General features: G+C 35.1%; 3 protein-coding genes across 3 annotated transcripts; 2 read left to right on the top strand and 1 right to left on the bottom strand.

The window, feature by feature from the left end:
• Positions 1–181: 181 nt before the first annotated feature.
• On the bottom strand, positions 182–2,785 carry LOC130714973 (uncharacterized). The gene is made up of 3 exons (XM_057564958.1): positions 2,416–2,785; positions 1,515–1,740; positions 182–847 (listed from the first exon to the last, which is right to left on the bottom strand). Exons 1-3 carry the CDS (start codon positions 2,695–2,697, stop codon positions 417–419), a joined length of 939 nt encoding a protein of 312 aa, XP_057420941.1. The 5' UTR covers positions 2,698–2,785; the 3' UTR covers positions 182–416.
• A 5,955-nt stretch (positions 2,786–8,740) lies between these two features.
• On the top strand, positions 8,741–14,370 carry LOC130711085 (probable hexosyltransferase MUCI70). The gene is made up of 9 exons (XM_057560544.1): positions 8,741–9,470; positions 9,783–10,019; positions 10,227–10,440; positions 10,600–10,709; positions 10,784–10,983; positions 11,317–11,420; positions 12,818–13,005; positions 13,091–13,290; positions 13,774–14,370. Exons 1-9 carry the CDS (start codon positions 9,212–9,214, stop codon positions 13,996–13,998), a joined length of 1,737 nt encoding a protein of 578 aa, XP_057416527.1. The 5' UTR covers positions 8,741–9,211; the 3' UTR covers positions 13,999–14,370.
• A 2,417-nt stretch (positions 14,371–16,787) lies between these two features.
• LOC130714386 (GTP-binding protein At2g22870) lies at positions 16,788–19,399 on the top strand. Its single transcript, XM_057564288.1, has 4 exons — positions 16,788–17,427; positions 17,521–17,590; positions 18,534–18,696; positions 18,794–19,399. The coding sequence occupies exons 1-4, from the start codon at positions 16,950–16,952 to the stop codon at positions 19,001–19,003; spliced, it is 921 nt and encodes a 306-aa protein (XP_057420271.1). The 5' UTR covers positions 16,788–16,949; the 3' UTR covers positions 19,004–19,399.
• The last annotated feature ends 164 nt before the right edge of the window (positions 19,400–19,563 follow it).

Genomic DNA, 19,563 nt, shown 5'->3' with positions numbered 1-19,563 from the left:
TGTCGCAAATTTCGCGGCTAAGGAAGCACTCTCCACACCTAATTCCGTATGGGTAGAGATGTATCTCTAAGGCTTATTTATTGTATTAATCGTGATGTAACGACTTTGTTTCTGTTTCTTCTTGATTAATGAATTTCCTTTTAAAAAAGTGTTTGAAAAAAAATTATCATAAATTTCAGTATAAAAGATATAACTCAAGAATGCTTCATTTTATCTACATATACATATAATACTATCAACAAAAATAGAATCTTAATTAACCTTTGAAGTTCCTTGGAATTGCTAAAAACTATTTTTGCATAGGACAAAAAAGCTATATTTTTACGTACTTAAGAATATGTTGGCCTGACTCTTCTTTTCCCTATATAGAAATAAAGCAAAAACTATATCTTGATAAAAAAGTAAAAACTAATTAATCACACAACTTCCACAGCCGTACAGTGCATATTGGGAAGCTTCTCAAGCAGATCCACTGTTAAGAGTGATGCCTTTGGCTTCTGTTTTGGCATCCCCTGATCAGAATATCCCATTGAAAGGGAAGTGGTTGAAATGTTCCTTTTACATGGACCCAACCACTTGGCTTCCATGTACCTCAGCTTCCTCCAAGGTCCCATGTGCATTTTGTTTTCTTTGGTGCACCTTTTGGCTGCCATGCACAAGATCTTGATCACGTTGCTTAATCTCTCTACTTTCCCCACATACACCTCCGGGAGCCGCCGCACAAGGCGGTTGTAGCCCTCGCTTGCCCTCGCTAACTCGAACTCTGCTCGGAAATTTAGCTCTATGATCACCCTAACATCTCCTTTCCCTTTGCTACTTTCGATCACATCCAGAAAAGTATGCTCCCCTGCACAGTTATGGTCAAATAGTTATTAGCTTTTGATTTTATTTTACTTTTCTGAGATTATCCACTCATTCCCTAAGTGAGAATTAATCTTTTAAATTACTATGAGACATTGACACTAAATATGAAAACCCCTCCCAACAATATATTTTTTGATACATATAAATCAAAGATTAAACTGAGGACCACATAAGGCTCTATATAAATTTGTGTTGGGTGAATATGTGACTCGCCTAATCCAACAAGTACAATTCGTTGAGTGCAAGCATTGGAAATTATGATAAGATATACCAATTATTGTTTTGAAGTAAAAAAATTAACCCATACTTTATACATCCAAGTCCCACCAACACTTTGTTGGCTGGTTGTGCTTGTGCTTGTGCTTGTGCATGAATTTGATTTAAAACTTGTTCCTACTTTGTACCGATTACTTTGAACTTTCAATTAGAGATCAAGTTGCTCTTGATCGTATACACCTAACACCTAATAAATTATAATTTATAAAGCTAATGAACGTCATCATTTACAAATGTTGTTACCAATATATTCTCTCTTTATCCCCACACCCATACTAGAAAGGTCTCTTTTCAATTTTTTATTAGAAAATGAATAGGAAAAGTGTCACAGATTAAATGTTAAATAAGGAAAAAGGTGCATTTGTTGTATTTACCAGATGGAACACTAGAGTTTCTCCATTTGGTTTGGCAAATGGCACTGTTAAAACCTGCCTTCTGAAGCCTTCTGGAGACTTCTCTCATCAAACAGTTTCTACAGTAGCTGGCTGCCAACTCTCTGCTGCAACCGCACTCTATTCCTGAGCTGTATATGTCATGAACCACTTCTTTAGTCGCATTTCTTATCCTTGACTCCACCGAACTTGTTCTGCATAGGTTGGTCTGCACCAAATCAAAACCAATTTGGTTACCACAACAAACACTTCTAAATAGAACAAAAAGCCAGCTAAGCTTTTGGGACAAAAATAGAAATTAATGGAAAACAAATCATGGAGTACTAAAACACAGGCACAAATATAGCATCTTTGAAGCTAACCCACTTGTGCAGTTTTTATTTTCCACCTATTGTGATTCTTGATATTATAGAAAGTTAGGAAAAAATGCTAATTTTTTTTATATGATATCATCCCAGAGATTAATCCCGAATCTCGATCTGAAAACATGTTAAGTTGTTAGATTTATCTTGACAAATAATTTTTCATAACATTATTTAAGAATCGAATCATGAACTACACGCTTAAAGAGTCTAACTATATATCTACCTTTGTGTACAAACAAATGCTATTGGTACAAATTCAATTGCAGTCACAAAACTTTCCAAATTAAAACCATTGTTTAAACTTGAATAAGATATTCAAGTAATATTCAAGGTTCCCGTGACCATACTTTTTATATGCTGTTCAGTATTTTAATTTTCCAGATCTCAAGTTTAATTGAGACATATATATGAGATGAGAATGAAGAAGAAGCAATCATGCAACTTAATTACTTCCATGGTAATAAGATTCTAATGAGTAAAGCAAATTAATTAAGAAATAATCAAAGACCAAGAATCACCTGCAATAGCTGGAATTGGTTGTCCCAAAAACTTGTATTCTCCTCTGTTCTACCATCATCGACCCTCTCATGATCTTCATCCAAGTCCATTTCAATTGGACCAAACTCATCGCTGCTTGCCCTTTTTCCTAATGAAATCTCACCAATATCATCTAGAAACTCAAACTCCACATCAACAAAACTCGTGTTCTGCTCATCAGCATATAATCCATAATTGAACCTCTCATGGCTCCTCGATTCTTCCCTATTGAAACCTGCAGGCAGGTATCTAGTTGCACCCATGATGATGATAATGGTCAAGAACAAGATCAAGAAGACCAACAACGTTGTGTGTTGTTATTTGACTAGTGGTGTGTATGGTGTGGAATGAACTGTCTTATATATATAGGACAATAGGACAATCTCTAGTGTTATCTATCTCTCTCTAATCGCCGCGCGCAATGCATGTGTGTGTGGGTAGGTGGGTCCTAAATCCTCATAATTGGGTTTTGATTGAGATGAGAGCGGTGATGTGGTTCTATAATTGGGACATGTACAGCATGGATCCACGTCAGTTTGGTAGCAATCATTTTATTTCATCCAAACCAAACCAATGGCCAAACCAAACCATCCTAATCCAGTATGATTTGTGAACATACATACAGCGATGTATATTGGAATGAATCATCGAGTGTGTGATGCAGCGAAGCAACGTTGCAACAAGATCATTCTTTAGCCTTATGTTTATCTCTTGGGCTAGTGGTGGGACATGCTTGTCTAATCCACTTTATTTTCTACCTGAATAAAACAAATAAATTGATTGAATTATCAAATTGATATCTCAAAATATCAGACGCTTACAAGTTTGTTCCTATAGCTAAGATAAGCACATAATCTTGTAGTCTTTGATCATGTAAAAATTCAGTGAAGAATTAACTTGATTGACATTTTAATTTATTTAATTGTATTTGTAGGGACTAACTAACATAATTTGACTGGTATTTTTCACCATCACAGACCATGAGGGGCATTTTCTAGATTCAGGAAGAACTTGTAACCAAAAAAAAGATTCAGGAAGAACTTACCAGCATTCAAATCAGCAGCAACAAATTTGGTTTTCGTATGGTACTAGAATTTCATTTCTTAATCATGATAGTTCGGGATTATTCTTTTTCTTTTAAATTGGGATTATTCCTTACTAGCGAAGCTGAATGTCTAAATGAATAAAACTCTGGTAATTAATTATACATTATATATTTTTTTGAAAGTAATTATACACTTTATATATTGCCAAAATAAATCATACTTTATTTTACTTTATTATTTATGATAAAAAAAATATTTGATTAAGAAACATAAATGCCGTCATTTACGTGAGCGATAAGCTTATAAAAAGAAATAATAAAAGGAATAAATTTTGAAAATGTTTTTTTTTCTTCTAATGTCAAATTTTGAAAAAGTTAATAATCTATTAACATGTGCTAATAAAAGAAATAAAATTATTCATTGATTTATTTATATGTTTGAGATGTTAGACTATAATGATATAAATCTTCTTAAAAATGAATTAGTGACTTATTTACTTTAACTTATACGAAATCATGATTTTAATATGTTTAGCTCGTTAATAATCCTATAAGTTTGTTGACATGTTAATAAATATATTTTTTAATCTACTCGAATGTTTTATTATAAAACAAACTTTTAAATAGATTATACTTGTAGAGTGGACAAGCTTGATATGAAGCTACCATAATCAGGGCTTTGGCTTAGTGTTTTTTAAAATATAAAGGGAAATCACGAAATATTATTAAAAAATAAGAACAAATATGAGCATCAATTTAATAAAGTTTAAACTAGCTATAAGTTACATCAAGTAGCTTATTAAAACATGATAAACTATTACAATAAGCTCATTTATCTAGCTAACATGCACCTTGAAATAACTTTTAAGCTAGTTAAATAAAATTTAAATTAGTCAAATAAGCTTTAAATTAATTAAATGTCTTGCCAAACATAGTCTAATTAAGTTTTAAACTATTTAAATCAAGTTTAAACTAGTTGAAAAGTCTTATCAAACAAACGTGGATGGTTACGTATTTGCATTTAGATTACAATAAGATAGGTCAAAAAAATAGCAAATCATTTTTTATTGAAAATCAAAATCAAAATAAATTATAGTGATCTAGATAGTTTTTTGTAAGTAAATTATAGTGATAAATAGTTATTTATTGGTTAGTGAGAATAAAATTTTATCATCGTAGAGATTGGAATGATGAAGTAAGCACTCCAACCTGCGTAATCGTGATAACTTATTATATTAAGAGTAAATTAAGCACATGAAATTTGTAAAATTTAGTGTTCTTCCAAGACATAGATAGTCAAGTGCATTTTGTGGTTTAAGGTTTAGTATTTTTTTTCTTTTCAATATTATCTTAAGGCAAAGTGGCCAGGCGTCTTTGTAATTCACGGAACATGCAATAATTGGATTAGCGTGCCAATTTTGACTATGCTTCGCCGCGTCTTTGGTGAAAACGACATGCATCGGAGGTTACTATCATCTTCTACAGCAATGTTTTTGGCATGTCTGATTTCCTCCTGATCCAAGAGGATTAATATAATTAGAGATGGTTGTCAAAATCAGTTTTTAATCTTACTGTTAATTAAATAAGAGGTTAATTCTGTTCACTTGGCCATTTGGGGGTGGGTACGTGATGGAGTAGATGGCAGGATATAAGAAATGAATAAAGATGGCTACCGGTCTACCACATATGAAAAAATATATGATAAATAATGTAATAGAAAAAGAAGAGAAATATGTAGAAAATGAAGACTGAATTTTCTATCCATGTTATCTTCTATTCTACAATCACATTATGAGTTTGTGACACATCATTTAAGATTTAACGATATTTGGTTACTACAGTCATATCATGTATATTTTACAACAATATATGGATAATGTGATTGGTGGCACGGGAAGGGATGATGACACAAAACGGGAATATGATTTCTCACGAGTATTTTTTTAATAAGTAATTGTTAGTTGTTAATTGTTAGTAAATTAATTAATTTGTTAGGGTTTGAACTCTAGCTCACCCTATAATCCTTTTATTTTTCTTAGTTCAAGTGAGCTATCATTCCCCTGATTTTCCATGGGTAATGACAGCATAATCTTCTGTGGGTACACTCCACGTCATGTCGAAGTAGCTTTGATGTGCTTGTTGAGCTATCTTAGGCTATACACCTTTTTTTTTTGTCAAAGGCTATACACCACTAATGGGTCGTCAATGTGTATTTGGGCCTCATGGACTAAAGATTGACACTAAGAACATGATTGAGCCTCTGATGGGCCTTCGTTGTGTCTTTGAACATCATGGACCAAAGGTATTGATTTTGACCCAAAAAAAGACCAAAGGTTGACACTTTTAACATGATTGGCCTGTATGCCTCTTTTAGCACCATGGATTAAACAATTAAGGTTATTTTGCAGTGTCTTGCGGATAAGTTAGTTGAAAGTCAAAAAATTAGTTGATAGTTGAAAATTGAAAACTAAATGAATACAAAAGTAAAATATTTGGTAGAACTAAATATTGAAGAAGCATGATTTTTGTAAAATGATAAAAAATGACATCCTTATATATTACTCTTTTAACTTAAAAAAAAAACCTCTAATACGCCTCTCACGCAAGAGCCATTTGGAGTTGAAGTGTGGATAAATACACACACTCACCTATTATGGGCTTAAATTTAAATTTTTTTTATTAAAAGAATTAGGCTGTCAATGATCAAACTCTGCATCGCTTAGTCATATGGGCTTTGATACCATGTCAAACAACAAATTATTCCAAAAGCTTGAGTTGTTAAATAAGAACTACATGAATAACTTTAGAGTTTAATGGATATGCACTGACATCCGATCAATGTTTGTCACGTAGGAAAGATAATTAGATTCATTTTTTATTTTAATTAAAATAAAAACATATTTGTTTATTTGACGGAATTCAATTGGATGTCAGACAGTGCATATCAATTAAATTCATAATTTTATATTATTTTTCTAACAATGAGTCATCCAACTTGCCTGTGTCTTGCAATTGTTTCATAAATAAGTTAGCTTTATGTCTCTTTACTAACTATTGAATGAAATGAACCTCACTTTGCAGGTTGTTTTAATTTGGTCAATTTAGTATTCACTTAATTGAATTAATTGGATTGTAGCTAGTCGGCCCGAGCATAACAACTTTTTACAATCTATATCCTGAATCTAACCTGTCCCTCATGTGAAATCATAGTTTGTTCTATATGTCAAAGAAGCGTTTTTGAAATTTTATAAGCCTAAATTTTTCAATTCGTATATACAAGGGGGTAATTTGATCTGCAACTGCAAAATGTCAACACTTTTCATAGAAAATTAGTAGAAGAATTGAGGGTTCATTTGATTCAGATTTTTGTCCATTGCGTTGAGGCTCTTTATTTAAAAAATTTGTGATGTTTTAAAGAAAAAGGAAAGAAACCGAAAGGATATCTGCTAAAGGAAGCAATAATATTGACTACTAACTTCACCAAATTGAAAAGACTTCGATGCTCTAGGTTCCAAAAATTAAATATGATGTACAAAACCAAAAAAGTTGATGCACTTAAATTGGACCCACCGTCACCATTAGTTAGAAGTTTTTTAAAATCAAACTACCTTTTAGTCCACTTTTTTTTTTTTACTAATTTAAAAAGTTTTTATAAATTAAAACTCACAAGCAATTTATCTTCCACATTCTCTCAAAGTGACCACAATCCTCTAGTGCCACAGCCCACTAATGTCGTGTGATACTCTCTAACATGGTTGATGGTTCTCATAATCAGTGGTCGGACTGAAAATTGAACCACTTGCCGGTTTGATTAACATTACTTCAATATAAAAGTGAATAGATGTAAAAATATGTTTGGAAACCTATTTAATCATAAGAAAATTATTTCTTTAACAAAAAAAAAATCAAAATCAAAAGTAAAAGTATTTTAATAGAAAAATTCAAATGGAGGTTGCAGTTCTGTTTGGATGAAAGTGTTCCATTTAAATGGTTTCCAAACACATTAGGTCATATTATATTCAATATCTAACTTTTTTTCATCTTAATTAATGTATCTTCATAACCGATCGTTGTGAGATTAATTATTTGCCCCACTAAACATTAGAGCACCGTGCAAAGAATTTTGTCTATCACAAAAGTAGAAAATCAGTCATCAACCATTTAAATAATAAACAAAGTGCTAAACAACTAACTATAACAACCCACTTTATTACACTCAACATGTATCTAAACCCTAATCTTAATTGAATTGATGATATAAAATTCTAACTAAGTTAAACTTAATATTAAAAAATGCTAGTAATATTCACTTTAACACCCACTTTTCAACCGTCATTTATTTATAAATTCATGTAGGATCCACTAGAAATATGAGCTTAATTTTCAATTTAGTATTGGTTCAAAAAAAAAAAAATAGTATGACTCACATGATTTCAACCGAAGAGTTTTGAAAAATAAAATGCCAAAGTGTATGTTTACCAAACACAATGCACAAAACACACTTGTCCTGTTCCGTCATGTTCTATTCTGTTCCGTCCTGTTCTGTTTCGTTGTAAAACGCTATCTATATGTTTATTTTGGCGTAAAAGTTAATACAAACATAATTTACGTATCTCCAAAATACCAATAGAGATTAGAAAAATTTAACTTAACACACTAACTTTAACATGATACATGTTCTTCATTCTAAGTGGTTCATAACCAACAATCCAATATATCAATCACCTAATGATACTCCTGTTAATTAAAAGACAAAAAAAGGTTTCAAAAGATAAAAAAATAAATTGTTAAATCCTCAACATCATCAGCCATCATCAACCAACGACATTTGGTTTGGGGGCGCCGAACCATTGCCGCCACAAAGAAACCAACAAATAAATTAAAAAACAATTAATTAATCATTCAATTAACGCCATTAATTAATGCAATGCTTTTTGTTTAAGTTAATCAAATTTTCTTTTATAATTAATGACAATAATTAATCACATTGATTAGATCCCAAATGTCAAGCAATGAGCTGTGTGGGCAGCACCATTTTCTGTGTCATAATAATGAGGTAGCCATCAGTGTCTGAAAGGTGCAAACATTGTAGTACAGACTAGCCTATCACAATGTTCAATTAATGTTTCTATTAATTAACCAGAAAAATAAAATAAAATAATTTCCAGTTTCCATATCTCTGATTTTTATTTTTTAATTTTATTTTCCTCCCTCTTAATTTGGCAATTTTTTTCCTCATATAAATATTCAATGAAAATTTATTTCCCTTCTCAAATCATCATCATCAAAAAATTTATACATAGAAATTTCTGATCTCAGATTTCTTCCAATTCTCAGATTTCAGAAAACCCTACAGGGCCAATCAGAAACCCTAGATTTATCATCTCCCAATTTTGGAAGAAGAAAGGGAGAATTTTGCTCGTGACCCACTTTCTGTTTCAGTGTAATATAACCGAAATTCAGTTGATTTGGACGCAACTCCTCCATTTCCGTGCCTTGATTTCTCAGGAAACGCAAGTTCCATGTCGGTTTGATTTCACCATTTTTGGAATACCCAGAAAGAGGAATCATCTGTATTCGCTTCCCTTTGTGTTGTTGAGTTGAAGTGAGAGTGGCATTGGCGAGTGCAATCGAATTGGTGAAGTGGGTCTTCGTTGAAATGCGTATTTGGGGAATTGAAGGGGGTGGTGAAGAAGAATGAGAGGTGCATATGAAGGTTTTGTTGAGATATAATGTCTGGAGGTGGAGGTCAATTGAGTATTGGGATTCGTTCTGGGAGTTATGGGTCTTTGGATAAACAGTTTCAGAACGGAGCATCGCCTATTCAACCATCAGGAACTGGACGCAAGCCTTCCAAGATGCTTAAGGAGAAGGAGAAGGAGAGGTTGTTCCTTTGGATCTGCAAATTTGCTGGCCGGAAGAAGGTTGGAATGCTCTTCCTCTGTCTCATCTCCGCCGCGGTTTTCATCTGGGTTTTGTATGTTGGAAAAGGTTCCTCCATTTCTCACACTTTCTCATTCATCTGTGATCAATGCTATTTTGTAGTATAGATATAGTAGTATGTTTCCTTTATTGCAATTATCATGTTACAAGTTTGAGTTTTCAGGATTGTTTCCTTTTTTGTAAGTAGTATTCAAATTGGAGTAAGCTATCCTTATTGGATATTGGTATTTAGTTCTTCTTTTTGGTTCAACTAGGCTAACTGGAATATGCTGCGAGGACGAGTTGTGATCCGCGTTTGTTTGTTTGTTTTTTGCTTGAATTGGAAGATAACGCGATGCTTGTGATTTGTATTGCTTTCAGGTGAAGATTCTCAGGATGGAAACACGGTGCAGAGCATTAATGTTAACGACAGTGTGTCCATGAGTAATTCTCCACCTGAGATCTCTGCAGCAAAGGCAATGGGCTTGACTACGAATTTGGCATTATCCCCTCCACCCCCTGACTATTTTCTGGGCTACCATCTTCCTATTGGGCATCCTTGTAATAGCTTCACACTCCCTCCTCCACCAGCTGATAAAAAGCGTACTGGGCCACGTCGTAAGTTTTAGCTTACTATTTTGCTGCCTAATGTATCTTATAGCCTAATTGACACTTAATAACTTGCAATAGTTCTTATTGTCCCTGTATATATCAATGAATTCTTCAATTTTTTGTGGTTTGCGCTGATATGGAGAACCTGGGAAAATTGTAAACTAATTAGTTATATGGTATTTCTCCTTAATATTCTTGCTTGTTTTGCTTCAGCATGCCCTGTATGTTACCTTCCTGTGGAAGAAGCCATTGCTCTGATGCCAGCACTGCCCTCACCTTCTCCAGTTCTTAAGAATTTAACATATATCTATGAAGAAAATTTAAGTAGAGATGGAGAATTTGGTGGTTCAGACTTTGGTGGATATCCTACTTTGAAGCAGAGAAATGATTCTTTTGATATACGAGAATCAATGAGTGTGCATTGTGGGTACGTTTTGCTTTTCTTTGGATGTTCCACTTACTTAATTATACACTCACCAATGGAAATTCTTTATGGTGGTAATTGTCTGCACCAGTGGTTGAGCATTGTTGTACCCATTTACTGACATGAATCCATTCTCCATCTTCAATGATGCATGTTTATTAGATTCATAAGAGGAATAAAACCTGGCCACAACACAGGATTTGACATTGATGAAGCTGATCTTCATGAAATGGAGCAGTGTGATGGAGTGGTTGTTGCATCTGCCATATTTGGTCTGTATTATGTGATTTTTGCATTTTTTACCTGTTTAATTGGTAAATGATTATAAATTGAATCTGTTGTTCAGGAAATTTTGATGAGATAAATGACCCGAAAAACGTAAGTGATCATTCGAGGATGACCGTATGCTTCCTCATGTTTGTTGATGAAGTAACTGAAAAATATCTGAGGAGTTCTCGCAAGCTGGCAATCAACAAGAAGGTTGGCTTGTGGAGAATTATTGTTGCTCGTAATCTTCCTTACATGGATGCAAGACGGAGTGGGAAGGTCAGAATTATATATGACAAGCACAATCATGTCTGTGAAATAAAAATTGGCATGTCATTGTTAATCAATTTTCTTGCTGGATTCTTTTAAGGAGTTATGCTTTTCATTATGATCCTGTCATTGCTGTGGAAAATGATATTGTTAGCTGTGGTTTCATTTACATCTCAAAGGAGTTAGTATTGATATACTAACTGACTAGCTGTTCTTCAATACAAAGAGGGGGGGGGGGACTTAGATCAGTAGTTCTCCTAGTATTGCTTCCACGGATGTGTTTTCTAGTTCATAGAGCAGTACTTTTATGTACGTTGTAACTTCCACTACCTTTTTCCACAGATTCCAAAACTTTTGTTGCATAGAATGATTCCAAATGCTCGCTATTCTATATGGCTTGATGGAAAGCTTGAGCTTGTTGTGGATCCATATCAAATTCTTGAAAGGTACATCTCAGTACATCTCTTCAGTACTATATACCTATTCATTCTAAATTTATACACGAAAGTGTTATAAAAATTCATTCTAGTTCTTCTAGTCTTTGTTACGTAGTTTTGCACGTGGTTCACTGTTCTATGTACTACTGTTTAGATAGATATGACATCCTGCTTGTTTCAAATTACCACTTCTGATGAGGTTTGAAACCAAACTTCGGCTTAGGAGGATAGATGGGGCAATTCACTTGAGACTCAATGTAGATCCAACTTTCTTCTTGCTTGTGGAGCTGGGGGGACCACTGTGGCTCCTCTCTTCTCGAGAGTTCGTGCATCCCTTATCACGTATCAGTATATGGACAGCCATCTCTCGAGCAGGTTCAGCTTCAATGGTAAAAGAAAACTAGAGCATCTATCACCTAACTACGTACCGTCACAAACCAAGAGCTACTAGATCACCCCGAAGACTATGCTGAAGTTGGAGAGGAATCATAAATTTTGTTTCAATTTTTAAGAACCTTGCAAAATTAGCCCCATGGCCATAGTTCATTGCATTCAGGACCATACATTTTCAGCAGCATGAGCCTAGACATACCTGATGCGCTAATCTGATCTCTGCACTTTCTTTTAATGGAATGTACACAAAGAGGAGAATAAGAAGTCCTCTAAGAAATAAGTAAATTAAACCAAAAGAGTAGTAGCTAGATAGAGCTCTTAAATAAATGTGAGAGTCATTTTCCTTCTTCCCAAACTTCTCATCAAGTGTGCATGGCATGCCTCCTTGCAGGTCCCAAAATACCATTGATGACCGCTCAGTCTATAATTATTTTATTTTGCGCTACAGGGCTATGGTCATATAGTGACTAGAAGCCCAGGATCACTGGCTGGAACACCAATACTGGGTGTAGATATATGGCCAAGATAGCCCTTATATATGGGAAGACAATCCTCACCTCTTGAGCTAGCTTTTGGGGTAGAGTTAGGCCTCCCAAATTCTAATACAGACTATTTAATTGAATTGTTATCTGTTTAAATTAGTTTAGTTGATTTCTTTTTTGATGTTTACTCTAGACTATTACTGGCTTTGCAATTGATTTGTTAGATCTTTTTCTTCCTCCTGCTCTATGCTGAGTCTTACTTCCATTTTGGATGGCAATCCTAGGTTTTACAATCTGTATCCGCATGAACAAAACCCTGGTAGTAGCTGTAATTTTTTCCATGGAAATCAAGCTTGAGTGTTCTTACTGGATTTTTATACATGTTGTTCTGGTGATGGTACCAAAATGTAATTCATTTGGGACCATACTTCACACCTATGCTGTTTCTGACTTTTGACAAACTTGATTATGCTTTGTCTTGCCATAATGCATGCTTAGGCACCTAAACTACTAATCTTTACCCTTATTTAGGTTTTTGTGGAGGAAGAATGCAACTTTTGCAATATCAAAGCATTATAGACGCTTTGATGTATTTGTTGAGGCCGAGGCAAATAAAGCTGCTGGAAAGTATGATAATGCCTCTATTGATTCTCAGATTGAGTTTTACAAAAAGGAGGGATTGACCCCATATACAGAGGCCAAGCTTCCTCTTATAAGTGGTAGGTGAAACTCCCTGTATCTATCTGGGATGAGAGGCACCTGTTTTATTTTATTTTTCTCTCAAACTTCTTGGCTGATTTGCAGATGTTCCTGAAGGATGTGTAATAGTAAGAGAGCATGTTCCTATTAGCAACCTCTTTACTTGTCTTTGGTTTAATGAAGTTGACCGATTCACTTCAAGAGATCAGATCAGTTTCTCAACTGTCAGGGACAAAATGTTGTCAAGGGTAGATTTTCATTTGAACATGTTCTTGGATTGTGAAAGACGCAATTTTGTTGTTCAGGTAACTATTTCGTCTTGTTTGTCCATCAGATTAAAATAACACTTTTGATAGCTTAGATTTCCAGAAGTTAATTGCTGATTCTGAAATGTTTTGGAATGCAAGATGTGCACATGCACACACCACTTTAGAAAGCTTAAACTAACTTAATAATGATAAGATCATAACAGTTTCTGTGTTTGTCAATATTTTCCATATTGATGATCATCCTTGTATATTTTCAAAGATAAATCCCTTTCCTCTTCCCTGCTTTTTTCTGTATTCATGATGTTTTCACACTTAGATGTGAACATTCTCTTATTTTATTATTTACGCAATTGGACATTCAATTTTTCACATTGCATGGGGAGGATATGACCAACTCTATCGGCTAGGGAACACTCTTGGTTCACACACGCAAAAAAACCAATTTTATTGCAAATGTAATTCCATGCTCACTTTCATTTACCTCGCTTTTGTTTTTTTTTTTTTGTGGGGTGTTCACAGAAATACCACAGAGATTTGTTACTGCGTCTGGCTCCACCAGTGGCCGTTGCTCGCCTTCCCCCTTCATCTCCGCCGCCTCCATTGCCTGTGCTTGAAACGCCGCCTGAAAAGGTTGTAACCACAACCATGAGAAAAGGCCCTGGAAGGCGTGGAAGAGATAGAAAATCTGGTTCCAAGCGCCACCGCAAAGTTGTTGCTGGAAGCAGAGACCCTGAAGCAAGTTAAAAGTTTTGTTTGGGTGATTAAGTTGTTATTTTTTAACATATATAAATTCCACCTACGAAAGTCATTCATTGCAGAGCTGGAGGGAAAATGTGCAAGATGAGTGTTGTATTGTTTCCACATAGACGCTCCCATTCTTTTTTATTTTGTGAAATTGTCCATTTTTGTTAATTTTTTACTGTACATATGATAAAATTTTCAATAATTATGATATGGGTTGCCACTAAATTCCACACGTTACGTGGTATCCCATTTTGCTATTCCTTGATGATAGACGGTGTACTTCCTCTCTGTTGTACTCCATGAAAGGTATCTATTATCTATATTCATGGCATTTATTAATACAAGTAATACACGGCACTGTTTTTAGTTTCAGTTGGGGACCATATTTCAAGTCATTGTGGCTAGCGTTGAAGTCCATCTTTATTGTCTCAGATTGTTAATTTGTTCTATGAATATTATCTAATGTGACACATATGGTTTACTAATGTGCTGCCTTATGAGTTCTGTGGAAATGGCGAAATTGCCTTATTCGTTACTTTTTTGGAGAATAAATAGGAGCATGAGTTAGATCAGATAAGTTATTACATTTTTACTTTGGTCCTGCCAAGTAAATAAGTGAAATGGCTGTGGATTGTATGGTGCAGGAGGAATCATTTGAAACTAGACTAAGACATGTGCATTGCGCGGGTGATAAAAATTGCATAGGAGCCATTTACGCAGCAAATTGTATCTATTTTTAAGTTTTTCAAGGGAATTAGATCAACCATGATGACTAAAAAACATGTGTGATTATCTATCACGGTACTGATTATTGTTAAGAAATATTTTGTTTACATTTGAAGTGTCTTTTTGGTTTTTGCTCTACCATTTAGAATGAATGAGTTCGTACAGTGGAATCTATAAAAAAAAATAAAGTACTTGTAAAGAAGTCATTCACGGTTGAATCCAAGCCAATTGCATCCTCATCAAGTTTTTGAGTTAAAAGAAATCAGCCATACCTACCAAAAACACTAATCATTTGGTTGTTCACTTGCCAAGAAAATTCTTAGTATTTAAATATGTTTGTATTTACCATATGCAGCTTTATTTAGATGAAAGAACACCCTCATGCTTTTGCATGCGTATTTGGGTTAAAATTCACCTCGTTCCATGATAAATGAGTGATTGATCGAATCAAGTATCAATCAATCAGTCAAAAATTGTGTTTGGTCGAGATGTTTAGGAAGGGTAGACGACAATCCAATCACGATTTGTGATTCATCACTCCCTATTGTGGCACACGATTTGTGTTCCGAGGGTGGTGGTGGCGCTGGTATCAATCAATCAGTCAAAAATTGTGTTCGGTCGAGATGTTTAGGAAGGGTAGACGACAATCCAATCACGATTTGTGATTCATCACTCCCTATTGTGGCACACGATTTGTGTTCCGAGGGTGGTGGTGGCGCTGGTTCCAATCTGAGGGTGCTTTTCGTGTTCGAGTGGGAACACAATCTGTGTTCTGAAGAAGTGTTGAACGACGTCATTCCAATCTAAGGTGTGGTTTTTGTGATGATCCAATGGTGTGTCATGTGGCAGCTTGATTTGTGTCTTGACATGCAGTGGTGGCGCCACTTCCCTTATGAGGGAGAGCTTTTCGTGTTTGAGTGGGAGTACGATCTGTGATTTGAAGAAGTGGTGGTGAGAGCTTAAGCCATTACAACTCATATTTAGCATATGAAACTTCTTTTCAAAATAATGAAGAGTCGAATGATTTAGCATGTTTATATTAAAAGTTACCTACCTGGTTTACCAAACATTATTATACAATATATATTACAAAATGTGTAAAAGTACATAAAATTAATGAATAATGCTTCTTTTACATAACTAATACTTATGGCATTTCCATCATGGCATAAGACTCAATGTTTTCTTCAAAACAATTATTTTTCATAAGTAATAGTTGAGATGTTTTCATCCTACCTCAAAATTCTCAAAACACTTAATTTTTTTTTTAATTTTGATTCATCTACACTCCTCTTTCTCTTTCTCATTTTCACTTACTTTCTTTTCTTAATTCTCTTTTCTTTTCTATTATATCTTATTTTTCTCTTTTTTCTTCCTTTTTCCTAAGTGTAGGTGAGATTGACGTGTCATTTCAAAATTATAGCTCCCCAAACTTTAAGAAAAATCTTATATAATTGGTCTCATTTAAAATTTTTATGATATTTTGTCATATTGTATATAAAATAAAATAAAGCTTAATTGCAACTTTAGTCCCTAACGTTTACAAAAATCACGATTTTAGTCCTTCACTAATTTAATTACTCCCTCCGTTCCTTATTAACTGTCCACTTTGAAGAAAAAAATTTGTTTATATATATTTGTCCACTTAGAGTTTCAAGAGAGCATTAATTGATGTGTTTCTAAGAAATGTCCTTACTGAAACAATAAATGAAGAAAGATAAAATACATTTTAAATAGTGATATAGGAAAACAAATAATATTTTTATGAAAATCAACATAATTAATTGCTTTCCTTAATTTGTGTGAATCTTCTCTTCTTGGACAGATAAATAAGAACGGAGGAAGTACAAGACTAGTCCCTCACGTTCCCTCCAGTTTGCAACATTAGTCCTTCCGTCTAATTATTAACGGAGAAAGCTTATGTGGCAACACACATGTCTCTCATGTGACCATTACTAGTTGCGCGTTGTTTTGACCGACCTGTCTTTTTTTTATAAGCAAGCTCCCTACGACAATCCTTGGACGACTCTCGGCTCTTGAGCATGTTGGGACAAGAGATTAGGCGGCAGTTGAAAGAGCTGCTCGAAAGCTTGACGAACGGAAAAAACCATTTATTCTTGTTAATAGTAAAAGGAGTAAAGTGGTTTTAAAATTATGAATAAAAACCCAACACCATCCCCATTCCACAATACCCCTAATCCATTTCCGGCAGTAGGTACGACACGATGACGGTGGTGCTCCGAAGAGGAGCGGTGGCGCTCACCTTCCTCATCCCCTCTCGTTCTTCATTCTCTTCTTCCTCTTCCTCTCTTTCCATTCCCAAATCCACCACCACCACCCTTTCCCTCCTCTCCTTCCGCCGCAACCATTCAACCCCAGCAGCAGCTTCCAAAACCAGTAGCAGCCCCTCTTCACTCCCTCTCTCCGTCGAACCCCGCTTCCTCTTCATCCCCCCTGGTATCGAACCCGACGAGGTCACCGACTCCATGATCCTTCCCGCTTCCAACATCGTCGTCGGACCCTACGCCGGCGACTCCCGCATCAAGGACGTCGAGTTCGTCAAGAGCAGCCCCCGTGCTAGAGACTGCCCCAAAGATGACCGGCCTGAATTCGCCGTGCTCGGTCGGTCCAATGTTGGCAAGTCTTCCCTCATCAATTCCCTTGTTCGGAAGAAAGAGCTTGCTCTCACTTCCAAGAGACCAGGTAATGTGGAAACTTTGAATTCATAGTAGCTGCTTCTGCTATTGCTTTTGCTTTTGCTTTGAGTTTGTGTAATGTGTTTTTGAGTGCTTGCAGGGAAGACACAGCTTATCAATCACTTCTTGGTGAATAAAAGCTGGTACCTTGTGGACTTGCCTGGTTATGGGTAAGTGGCTGAGTTTCTGAAATGCCAATTTATGTTTCTATGGTTCTGTTTGATAGAGGGATTTTACTCTGGTGTGGCAAAAAGATTATATCACAAAATTTGTAAAATTTTAGAATATTTATGTTACATAGTGATATTGGGTGTTGAAAGTATATAAGGGACAATTTGTTGATTGTTAAGATCCCGTGTCGACTAGAGTTATGGTCAAATCAGTTGAGTGCAACAAGGATAGACTTTCATCTCAATTCATGGTAACTCAAGTTGTGTGCTAATGTCTGTTTGCACTGGTGCTAGCGGAGATGCAAACATAGCCTATTACAATCTTTGCCTTACTAGCTTACTTTTAGAGGGCGGGGGAGGGGTGGGCAGCCTTACCTTGTATTTGTTAGAGGCTAATTGTATAGCTTGAACTTGTGATATCTTCACTTGGCAAAAACTCTAGCAAGGGGACCAAAGACCCATTGAGTGATGGGAGTGTATAAACAAGTTGCAATTGTTTTAGTGATCCAATCACATTTTGGGAAAATCAAAATTTTTGAAAAAGAAATAAACAAACTACATATAGTTATTAGAAAAACTCTAAACCTTGTCATAAACATAGATCTCTAGTGAGGAGATAATCTGACTCCTTGTTTACTTAATAAAGCTGATTGATGCAGGATTTAGGCATGGGTGTGTTATAAAACAGTGGAGTTTAGTATCCTCCATGTTTTGAAATTTCTTGAATTGGTTAATAATAACCAATGTTTCTATCGAAATGCTAAGTCACAATGTTGGATGTTTACATGTATCTACCAATTTCCATGCTTGGTCTATGTTTTCCTCATTGATATTCTTTCCTGTATTTTTCTGGATTGCAGAGGACTAAGTTTAGGGTCAGTGATTTGTGGAGTTACTGTAAACAATTATTTGATATTTTTTTCTTTTCCTTCTGTTTATGCAGCTTTGCTAAAGCATCTGAAGCTGCTAAAACGGATTGGGCCTCATTTACAAAAGGGTACTTTTTGAACCGAAATACTCTGGTGGCTGTCTTACTTCTCATTGATGCAAGTGTTCCGCCCCAAAGAATTGACTTGGATTGTGCTAACTGGCTTGGACGCAATAATGTATGATGCTTTTTATATTGAGTCCCTGCAGGAATGTTGTTAGGGTGCTGTAAGAACTAACAAGTCTAATATTCCACTGAATTTTTGCCAATTGCAGATACCTGTTACTTTTGTTTTCACAAAATGCGACAAAATGAAGGTTGCAAAAGGGAAACGGCCAGATGAGAACATAAAGGAATTTCAAGAGATAATCAAACAAAACTTCAAGCAACATCCGCCATGGATTATGACCAGCAGTGTCACTGGATTGGGTAGAGATGATCTTCTCTTGCATGTATCTCAGCTGAGAAACTACTGGGATCAATAGGGAGAAAATATTAAACTTAAGTAAGGTGACTGTCTACAAGAAGGACATGCCATGCAGGAGCAAAGTTCAAATTACAAAAGATGCAACTGCATAGAAGAATCATGTAGAAAGGCTATGGGTTGAGCTGTATCACTCATAGTCTTTCAGCTGGATCTTTCATCAGGATCTTTGTTCACCTCAAACTTCAACCTGATATATACGGTATCTAACATGAGAGTGAAGTTTGAGTTTGTTTCTGGATACTGGAATTTTCATATGCTGTCATGTTTTGTGCCTATGGGAGTAAACTAACACAGATAGTCTTGTATGCTTTCAACTGCAAAGCCTATAATTTTGTGCTGGCTTTTATTTATCTTTTGTTTCAAGAGTAAATATTTAGGCACACCATTTCCTTGACTTTTATCTAAGAATTTCTGGAGGAAAATGCAACTTTTGCAAGACTTGAATTTATGTATTTATTGAAAGTGAGATAAATAAAGCTGCCGGAAGTGTGAAAACTCCTCTATTGATTTCCAGATTAAGTTTTATAAGAATGAATTCCTCCTAGATTATTAACATTT

This window comes from Lotus japonicus, chromosome 4 (assembly GCF_012489685.1).
Source record: "Lotus japonicus ecotype B-129 chromosome 4, LjGifu_v1.2".
NCBI lineage: Eukaryota > Viridiplantae > Streptophyta > Magnoliopsida > Fabales > Fabaceae > Lotus > Lotus japonicus.
This window is presented reverse-complemented; position numbering and strand designations above follow the sequence as displayed.